This window comes from Acartia tonsa, chromosome 12, assembly GCF_053477335.1.
Source record: "Acartia tonsa isolate MP-2025a chromosome 12, ASM5347733v1, whole genome shotgun sequence".
In the NCBI taxonomy this organism is placed as follows: domain Eukaryota; kingdom Metazoa; phylum Arthropoda; class Copepoda; order Calanoida; family Acartiidae; genus Acartia; species Acartia tonsa.
Genome location: NC_137271.1, coordinates 16,364,825 through 16,375,825, shown reverse-complemented (window position 1 = coordinate 16,375,825; position 11,001 = coordinate 16,364,825). Strand labels below are relative to the sequence as shown.

The following is an 11,001-nucleotide window of genomic DNA, read 5'->3' as shown; positions in this document are numbered from 1 at the left end:
TATTGCGGCATTATTAAAATACCGCGCATTACACATTTCATGACGAAAATAAACCAATTTTTCCTTAATAATTTATCGATTTGTACAGATTTATTATTAAAATTTTGATTTATTTCTCCATTATGGTTCATAAAATCATATTTATGAAGCTGAATATTAATCTTAAATGATCTTTTTTTTACAAAAAGTGAGAAATATTGAATTTTGTGATTTTTTTCAGGCTTAAAAATGGGAACGGCTGCTACTTTGGCTGGAATAGGGTCCGCTTTTGCGTGGAGTATGATGAAAGCGCAGGTATTTATCATGGAGGGAGGGGTCTCTTGCTGTTTATTACACTAGTCCCCAGAGTTTCATACCAATGTTGTTTTTTTATTAGTTGTCTTGATTACCTTTGGAACTTCTATTAAACTTTTTGATTGGTTGTTCCATTATGTTGAGTGTTCAAACGTTTCAACCACTTATTGTGATCTACAAAAGGTGTAAATTTGAGTTTTATCATTGGGGATGCATGTACATTTATAAATTATCGGCCATAGTCTTACTCTTATCCCCCTTTAGATCCCTGGTTCTTTATTCTTAAAATGTTTTGTTGCTTTATAAGATTTGAGTATAAGCTTAAAATGAAAAGTTAATTCAGAATTCCTGTACCGCGTAGATTCAGTCTGTAATATTAATATATAGCAGGAAAAGGGTACTTTGGGTAAAATATTGATACAAATTTTTATAACTAGTGTGACCCTTATAAATATATACGACAAAAAGAAATCAACTTCAGAAGAAAAGTTGATTAATTTGATGATTATATCCAATTTTTGTGACTGGCAAATCTTTTCTTTTATTCAAAAGTAAAACTCTTAAAGTCAGAAAGCAAATGATAGGTTCATCAATACTTATAACTAACAGAAGAAAAAATTTACAGGTATGATATTTATATTTATAGGGATGGAGTGATGGCGATGGGCTTGGTAAGAATAGACAAGGAAGAAAAACAGCAATCAAACCTAAGCTTAAGTTTGATTCACATGGACTTGGCCACGATAGGTATGTTATTATCATATATGTCAAGTAGATGTCTGATAATGATTAAACTATTAAAATATTGCGCTAACAAGATAAGTTGACACTCAACGCAAAGAAGTCAAGTTTTGTGACTATGTTATTTATTGGGTACGGTTTATATACATATATATACAACATATGTTATTGTTTTGATAATATTCCACGCAAAAATGTAAACATTCTATAGTCTTTCATAAGGATAATTCTAGAATATAGAATAGTTGCACTAAAAAGTTGTTATCTACATATTTTTCGTTCAGATCCGAAGAGTTTGAGTTTCATTGGTGGGACCATCTGTTTAACTCAGCGGCCAAAGGTGTCACTGTCAACGAACCCGGAGAGGAAGGAGAGATCACTGTTTCATTCATAGCAGACAAGTCAGAAAGATCTGCTAAGAAGTTGAGACGGAAGATGCAGAAAGAAATGAAAAATCAACTCTATTCAAGATTTGTTAAATCTGGAACTTTAAAAGGTTGGTTAATAACATTTTTATGCTTTTTTAAAGAGAAAAAAAGCTGAAATAAATTAAGATACCATGGCTAACATTGAACCATTTAAAAGCTAGATTTCTGTTTAATGATTTTCTAAATGTTTCTTATATTTAGGTGAAACTCTGATTTCCGAGGAGACAAAAGAAGATGTTGTAACTCAAGTTGAAGATTTAGGTAAGTATAACCATATATGCCTAAGTTATTAATTTATTTATGTTCTTTGTCTCAACCATGACACTCTGGTTGAGTATGACTTCCGAATTAGCGGGAAGTTCTCGAGATCTGTTGGCGAACATACAAACCCCCAATACCAGGAACCATCAAGTTTCAACAGCAGGTTTGAATATAGATTTATTGATGAAATTATTTCAAAGTCCTGAAATTACAAAATCAATTAGTTCATAATTCCAGTTATTTATAACCACGTAATCTTAATTGCTTTTTAAAAATCATTTTTCTCTACGGTTAAGAATCTTTGGAAACGGCTTTAAAGGAAAATTATTTGGTTTAATAAATCATTGTTAAATGCAAAATAAAGGCACATAAAAAAATACTAAAACATATATTAATCATTATTAAGTTTCATGTTTAGCTGGCTAAAGCCTTTTTTTAAAACTACATATAATCGTCCTATACACCATTCTTCTTAATAAAATTAACAAATTCTACCTGAAGTTCTTATGGTTTCAAATCCCTGGTATACTAGGGTCGTTCACGCACTATGAGACCAATGATAGGCCCAATTTTGTTCTCCGAAATCTTCACACACTCATATCTCATTCAAAAGTAACGAACGTGCGCATCAAAATATATAAACAATCCATGCCGCGTCACTTTATGAAAGGAAAGTCAAAAAAGACGACATTTGCGCTTAATTCTAGGATAATGATGTGGAATTAATTTCGAACTTGATAAACACAAAGCTTCCTCGAAAAGAGGTTAAGACACACCCCCCGTTTGAAAGTCAAATTAACTTCCTTAACGAGATTCAAGGTTTTTTTTGCGCTGATCACTAGCAACATTTCTCACTAAACTCAACTCACCATAATCACATGAGAATGGCCACATCCCAAAAACCGTGACAATTTTTGCTCCTAACTAAATGAAACTCCGTGAAATGCATATACAATATTATACTCCTCACTAGGACTCATAATACCTCACATTTAGGATAGAAGGATGGGGATTGGTTTGTACCATACAATATTCCATGCACATGACACTCACAAGATCACATACACAAATCCTAAAATGGATAATCCTATTAATCATGATGTTGTAAATATAACAACTTATACTAAATAATAATCATTTCATAATCAATAGGTAATAAATCATTATTAATAAATCAATAAGTACCTACGAAATCAGGTTGAAATGTAAACAATAATGGTAAAATAAAACGAAATAAATCTTAGACAAGAAAATTAAGATTTATAGGTACTTAAAATTAAATTTGTTAAGCATCAAAAAGAGTAGTAAGAAAAAATATTTTAAAATCCTTGGGCAGAAAGTTTTTCAAACTTAATGAATAAGAACTGTACTATCTTAATCAACAATAAAACTTTTTAATACTTAAAGAATAGCAAAATAATAATATCTTCGTTAGAATTTTCATCGGAATTATGAAAAAAAATACCAATTTTTCTTTGTAAAAAAAATATGAGACTTTAAATATGAATTTTCAATCATTCCTTGATCTGAATAAAATGTTTTACTTGATTGAAATTCATATATAATTTTTTTAAAAAAAATCTGCTAAAAAAATACTTGATTTTTTTCTTAGAATAAATATCGAATCACGCAACCTCGACACATTTATTCTTTTTGGTAAACTTTTCAGGTAAGTTTTATAATGAATTGTACTTTTGAAAAGAAATTAAACTCAATAAAATTAAATTTGAGCATATGAAATAGAATAAAATTTAATCGCATTTCATTTGATTCTTATTTTAGGCATAAAAATAGGCATATGAAAAATGTGGCTTTTTTTTACTAAAAAAAATCTCAATTTCCATAAAATAAGAATCAATTATTAATCATAATTTTTAACAACTGCCTGACTGATACAGCATGTTCTTCCAGGGGAGATTTATCTGACAGCCTGAACAAGACTCTTGCAGTCTTTCTCCCATCCTCAATCCTCGTCACTCGGCCCATCCGCAAACATCTCATCAGCGGATTGGTACTCGTAACCAGAACTATATCTCCGTCGGCTAGTGGCTCCGCCATCTCATCCTTCCACTTGGACATCCATAATATCTTCGGTAGAATCTCCTGGCGGTAGGCAGTCCAAAACTAGGCAGACAAATCTTCTAACAACTTCAACCTGGAGGAAATTTGGTCCTCCGGTTTCATCGCCACATTGCACAACGGCTGGCGGTCAACATTTCCCAGCAGCTGGCCAGGGGTAATCAGCCGCCAATTCTCCATGTCGTTCGCAGCTTCTATCGTCAATGGTCTGCTATTCATTAATTTGCTAACCTCTGCCAACAGCACCAGGAGCTCATTAAAATTAACAGAACTATTTACCAACTTCTTGGACAGCAATCTCTTGGTTAATCCCACCATTTTCTCAGCTTGCCCAATAAAATGGTGGGCTCGGGCCGGGATCTGAGACCAAGAAAACTCTACCTGGCTGCCCAACTTCTGCTCTAAAACCTTGCGAGCACCGGATAATTGTGTGCCCATGTCGCTTACTATGACCTTCGGCAGACAATGAACAGCCTCCAACTTGCGCAGGGACAACAGGATACTGCTGGTATCATACTTTTCCAAGGCATCTAACCATAACGCCCCTGAGAACCTGCAGACCACCACGAACACCCACACCTTCTTAGTTGCTGTCTGACTCCTCGTTTTGGCGGCAGCTCTCCTCGTAACCAGCGGACCCATCAGGTCGACTTGCACAGCTTCAAAAGGCCTGCTCGGAACTAACTTGTCAGGTAACACATCCTTCATGGTAGTACGACATTCCTTGGCCCTCTCAACACTGCAGGGCCAACACTTCTTCACTTCCATGATGGACAACCTCCTTGCCTTCACAATCCAGCACCAACGGCGGCTCTCAGCTAAAGTTCCACGGACACCAGAGTGAAGCTCAACATGCGCTTCTCTCATAAAAACAGCAGCTAACTAATTACCAGGCTCCAAAATTATTAAACCTGGCATATCTTCAAATATCATTTTACGGCCACCAGTAATGGCGTCAATGACGGGCTCTCCACGACCAACCATTTTAAGAATTCTCATCTCCCTGGTCACATAATTTCCTCCGGGACCAATGACAGGCCAGGTCAATGATACTTCATGCACTAATGGATTCAATGACGCATAATTGCCTTTAGCGTCATTTATCCACTCATCCTGTTGGCTACGTGACACAATGAAAAGTTCCGCCGCCGCCATAAAATTGTACAAAGACGGCTTGTACACAGAATCTGCGGCTGCTACATGACTACCAGCGGCTGTAGTCTTACCTTCTTGTCTGCTCTTTAGCTTCTTCAACCAGGTGTTCGCTACTTGCAGGACAGCTGCCATAATACGTTTGGCCTGTCCAAATGATCTCCTGTGCTTAAACCTAAAGACATCTTCAGCGGCTTCTCCGGCAACTTTCATTGAACATAACTTAACCATTTTGGTATTCAACTCCTCTGGTGGTAAATCCTGCTTGACTTGTTCGGCAGTTTTCACCGGCCACGCACTTTCATCCTGGCGCAACCATTCTGGGCCCAATCTGTACCTGGAACCTGGTCCCAAATCTGATACCTTGCAGGTGCTTCTGGTGCCCAAATCTGCAACATTGTGTGTCCCCGGGACCCACCTCCAGTCATCCTTGTTGGTTGCAGATTGAATTTCTCCAATGCGATGAGAATTAAATGTGTTCAACATAGCACTGTTGGAAACTATTTGTGATAAAACACACGATGAATCAGTAAAGTACATCACTCTGATAACATCAAAGGGCAGGGCATCTCTGATGGACTTTGACAACCTTGTGGACATCTGGCAACCCATCAATTCAAGGCGTGGAATTGATTCACACTTGACCGGCGCAACTCTTGACTTGGTGGCTAGCAGAAACGTTTCAAATCCTTGTCTAGTTGGCCACCTCAAATATGCCATACATGCATAAGCCTCTGATGACCCATCCGAAAACATCATCAAGGATGGAAGGCCAGTTGGTTCCTCCGGGACCACACAACGGTCAAACTCCAATTTAGCGACCTCAGCTCTGTCCTCCAGTGACTTAACAAGTTCATCCCGTAGACTTTTTGGAATGAAATCTTGCCAGCCCAAATTCAGCAAACATGTTTTCCGCAGGACAAGTTTAATTCTCAACAGAATAGGGCTGCAAAGCCCGATCGGGTCGAAGGTCTGGGCGGCAAACCTGTGGACCATCTTCTTTGTCAGATTCTCGTCCAAGGCGTCCTGGAGGTTGTACAAATCAGCATCCTCTTTCACCTTCTTTCCCTTGACTTTACCATCTTGGTTTACTCTTGTGGCGATGGATAACACATCAGTGGCTGGCTTCCATATCAGCCCAAGAACCTTGGTTGGTTGGCAATCATCTCCAGAATAAATGACTTGTTTGAAGGAAAAACTACCTTTGCCGATAATTCTGTCGGCCTCTTTCATCATCTCCTTGGCTTCTGGCTTCGATCCTGCTCCCGAAATAACGTCATCTATGAAGCTGTGCTTCTCAAGCTTGACTGCAACTGGAATCTGAGGTAACTTGAAATCCTCATCAGGGTAGGTAGGTATCTGTGGCTCCTTCCATAATTCAGGTTTAGCAACAATTTCACTACCGTTTATCTGCCCCTCTCCATACATCTCCTTGACCTCTGCTTCACTCTTTCCGCCGAACAGGCGGGACGTCAACTTCAGGGCTGTAACTGCCAAGTTTCCCGCAGCCAACTCGCCAAAATTCACAACTTTAGTCAGGTAAATTTCAAGTGGACCGTCTGGCGTCGGGGAAAATAAAACTCTCTTCATCTGGCTGTCGAACTCTGTGGCCAGGATGGAGTTATAAAACTTGGAAATATCCGCGGTTATACCAACCTTGTAACCGCGGAAGAGCAACAAATGATAAAAAATCTTCTGCATTGGCGGCGGTCCTCCCAGCATTATGTTATTAAAACTGGTACCCTTGAACGTCAGAGAACTATTTGCACACAATCTCATGGGTGTGGAACTTGAATCCTCCTTGAACGCAACCACTATTGATGAACAAGACTTAGGCCCTTCATACTGCAATTCTTCAGGCGTGGCTTTTTTAAACACGCCTCTAGATATGGCGTCGTTGAATACCTCCACATACATTCCATAGGTACCTTCCTTGACCATCTTGGCACGATCCTTTTCAGCAATTTTGCGGGCTAAACTCTCATTGTAGGGTAAGGTGTGAGGATCTTCAATATAAGCATATTGACCTGTCCACTTGTTGGACTGCAAGTCTAGTGTTAAACCTGCCTCAATTATCCTCTGCCTCTCATGCTGGTCCCAGGTAGTGCCGTCGGCCATAGCCTTGCACTCTTGACAGGCAGTACATCCTGGACAAAGTGCCTGCGGCTGTACGCCAAACGATTCAGACGTCAGAAAGTCTGGTAAGGTGCCTCCACTGACACTGACAGCCTTATATGCCGACTTTTGATCTCCAGCTCCACCGTCAGCACTCGTACAGATAAAACCACTACCAAAAATGGTTCGCCACAACATAGACTGGCCCACTTTCTGGTAGGTTGATGGAAACACGTCAGGATGTGTATTTCCAATGATGATATCTAAGCCTCCACTAATATATGTAAATCTTTCTGGCGGCATTTTAAATATCTCGGCGGCAGTTTCTGGGTGGACCGAGCGCATCTCGTTGGCCCCTCCGAGGGTAGGCATGACAGCTGCCTCAAACTCCCTCAAATTGCCGTCCCTATCCTTCAGATAAAACACAACATTGCGGCAGGAAGACTCACTGCCGTCAGCTACAGAAATAGTTGTATATCTGCCGGTAGATTTCAGCTTCAACTTGTTGGATAACTTCTCAGACACAAGTGGCAAATTTGCACCAGAGTCAAACATTACAGTGGCGTGGCAGGTGCCGCCGCCAGGTGCTACAACAGGAACTAACTGAAGTAAGAAGGTACAGGGGCTGGGTGCAGAACTTGACTTGTAGACTGTATTCACACCAGCACTAGCCTCATGGAGCAATCTAGAATGATATCTGTCGCAATTATTGGTGCCACAAACACCAAGCTTATCCGATTTATTACACTTGTCAGCAGCATGGCCGTCACACAGGCAGAGTTCACATAACTTCTTCTGCTGGACAACTTTCTTTCGGTCAACCACATCCATCTTCTTAAACGTGAGGCAACGGAAAATCGGGTGTTTCTCCTTGCAGCTCTCCACCGGACATGCACTGTTCCACTTGGAAGCCTTGTCCTTTCCAGCCTTTCCATTCTTATTGTCGCTGCGGCCAGATACTTGCGCGGCGGCAGCTCTGTCACGATTTCTCTTGCCGGCGCTAGTGTCATAGGACATATCACCGGCCAACATGGCTCCCCTGGTCCTCTCCAGCAGTTCTACAATCTTCTGGATGTTTGGTTGGTTCATGCTACCTAGCTCCATCATAATTTTCTCTCTCAAATTTTCAGGGCACTTGTCTTTAAAGATATGAATAAGAGTTAGGTGGTTGTAATCCTTAGCTGCAGAACCAACGATGGCTTCTACTTCCTGCATCATGCTCTTGAAGGTAGCAATTGCACTAACCACGTCCACAGGTTTATCTACAGGTTTCATCTTGTTCAGCTTAGTTAAAATCCTCATGAACCGGCGAGTGTTTGATAAAAACATCTGATCAAGAAACGACCATTGTTCATTATGATCTCTAATCGCTGACACTTGCTTGCGTAGTTCCGGGTTGGTTATCACCTTCTCCATACACAACATCAGACTTAACCTCTGGTCAGCAAATCCGTAACCAGAGCATAGATCCTTAAAGACCTGTTTAAAGTTTGGGTAATCCGTGTCAGTACCGTCGAAGGACGGCAGCAAACTGTTGTCCCAGCGCCCATACTGCGGGTTGGAACTCCGAATATCCACGGCAGACATACTTCTGGAGAGCATGGCAGGTGTCCCACTCTCATCCAAGTTAGATGAACGACTTTCCATCTCTCTAAGCCTTCGGTACATATCACGTACTTCTTAGCGCAACTCCACGGAAATTTTAAGCACTCCCATGTCCATCTTCACCTTCTCAATGACGTCGAGGTTCCTGGCGACAGTGCTTGACCTCGCGTCGTCTGAATCATTGTCAAGCCAGTACAGAATTTTTGTACACTGCTCCAACGACGCATAGACTTTATCTGCAACAGTTTTCTGCTCACTAGCTTCATCCAAATCACGCTTGAACTCGCGCAGCTCACTAGTCTCCACGGCAGGTTTTAGACTTTTTATTAGGTCAGATTGGTCCTTGACCTCACTAAAAATGTCACGAATTGATTTTACATTCACATTTTCACATGAACTAAAACTTTGGCAGGCTTTTAGATTGTCATAAAACACTTTTAACTGTTCGTCAAACACCTCTAGCCTTTCACTGCCAATAGCGATAGCTCGCTCAATTTTCTGCTTTTTGGTTAGTGGCATATTGATTCACTAGGTACTTATTTCACAGAAAAAATTGTCACAGTTTATTGCATCAAAAATCACTGGATGCTATTGATCTCTTGATGAATGCTAACGCCTATTCATCAGATACTTTGAAATTGTCTCAACCATGACACTCTGGTTGAGTATGACTTCCGAATTAGCGGGAAGTTCTCGAGATCTGTTGGCGAACATACAAACCCCCAATACCAGGAACCATCAAGTTTCAACAGCAGGTTTGAATATAGATTTATTGATGAAATTATTTCAAAGTCCTGAAATTACAAAATCAATTAGTTCATAATTCCAGTTATTTATAACCACGTAATCTTAATTGCTTTTTAAAAATCATTTTTCTCTACGGTTAAGAATCTTTGGAAAATTTGGCTTTAAAGGAAAATTATTTGGTTTAATAAATCATTGTTAAATGCAAAATAAAGGCACATAAAAAAATACTAAAACATATATTAATCATTATTAAGTTTCATGTTTAGCTGGCTAAAGCCTTTTTTTAAAACTACATATAATCGTCCTATACACCATTCTTCTTAATAAAATTAACAAATTCTACCTGAAGTTCTTATGGTTTCAAATCCCTGGTATACTAGGGTCGTTCACGCACTATGAGACCAATGATAGGCCCAATTTTGTTCTCCGAAATCTTCACACACTCATATCTCATTCAAAAGTAACGAACGTGCGCATCAAAATATATAAACAATCCATGCCGCATCACTTTATGAAAGGAAAGTCAAAAAAGACGACATTTGCGCTTAATTCTAGGATAATGATAAGGAATTAATTTCGAACTTGATAAACACAAAGCTTCCTCGAAAAGAGGTTAAGACATTCTTAATTGCAAGTATTGGATAGTTATACATAAAAAATATTTTTTTTGTACAGGAAAGATTAAGACGTTGTCAGATGATGATCTTATTAAAGCTTGTGGTGGAAGAACAGCCCATAAAGGTAAGCAATAAACCCTTAAATCGTAGGATACATCATAAAAATTGTAAGTATGTAATATTTTTGCCGTTTTATCAATTAAAATTGTATTTATTTCAGGCGCTCGTCACGGCCACAAGATGTCTGCTAAACAGCTTCGGCTGGAAGCAGCTGAAGCGGCTTTTATAGCCTCTATGCAACAAAAAGAAACTGACAAACAAAAAAAGGTATAAATATATGATCAGCAGAATATTTTTTTAGGTTGTATTTTGCTGCCCTTTTTATTTTTATAGCATAAAACCACCCATTCCATTTTCTACAATAATGATTTTTAATGTTTATTATTAAAATATAATTTTTATCTTATTTAGAATGAATCCAAAGAGCTGAAAGTTAAATCTGAAGAACAGCTGGAAAATATCGAAACAACAAATAAAAAGAAGAAAAAGAGTAAAAGTGATAAAATTGACGAAGACACAAGAACTGAACCTTCTAGTGAAGAAGAACCGGTTTCTAAAAAGAGAAAAAAGGATAAAAAGGAAAAAGTTCTTTCAGATTCAAATGTAGCAGAAGACTTGCAACCTATTAGTGAAGAACTTCCTACTAAAAAGAGAAAGAAGGATAAAAAAGACAAAACTAAAGATTTAGAAAATATAACTGATATTATTGGTGAGCCTCTAGAAAATTTAGAACAACCTGCTAAAAAGAAGAAAAAGAAGGATAAGAAAGAAAAGGAAAATTTAGAAGAAGAAACTCCTGTAGTTGAAAATGCTCCTACCAATGATAATGCAAATATTACAAAGAAAAAGAAGAAGTCTAAAAAGAAATCAAAAGATAATGAAATTGAGGCGTAAAAAAATAT

At 38.6% G+C, this 11,001-nt stretch overlaps 1 protein-coding gene across 1 annotated transcript; it reads left to right on the top strand.

Annotated features, from left to right (window-relative positions):
* The first annotated feature begins 131 nt into the window (after positions 1–131).
* LOC145334737 (G patch domain-containing protein 4-like) lies at positions 132–11,000 on the top strand. The gene is made up of 7 exons (XM_080180331.1): positions 132–294; positions 941–1,041; positions 1,320–1,531; positions 1,665–1,724; positions 10,098–10,163; positions 10,260–10,366; positions 10,511–11,000. Exons 1-7 carry the CDS (start codon positions 229–231, stop codon positions 10,991–10,993), a joined length of 1,095 nt encoding a protein of 364 aa, XP_080036457.1. The 5' UTR covers positions 132–228; the 3' UTR covers positions 10,994–11,000.
* The last annotated feature ends 1 nt before the right edge of the window (position 11,001 follows it).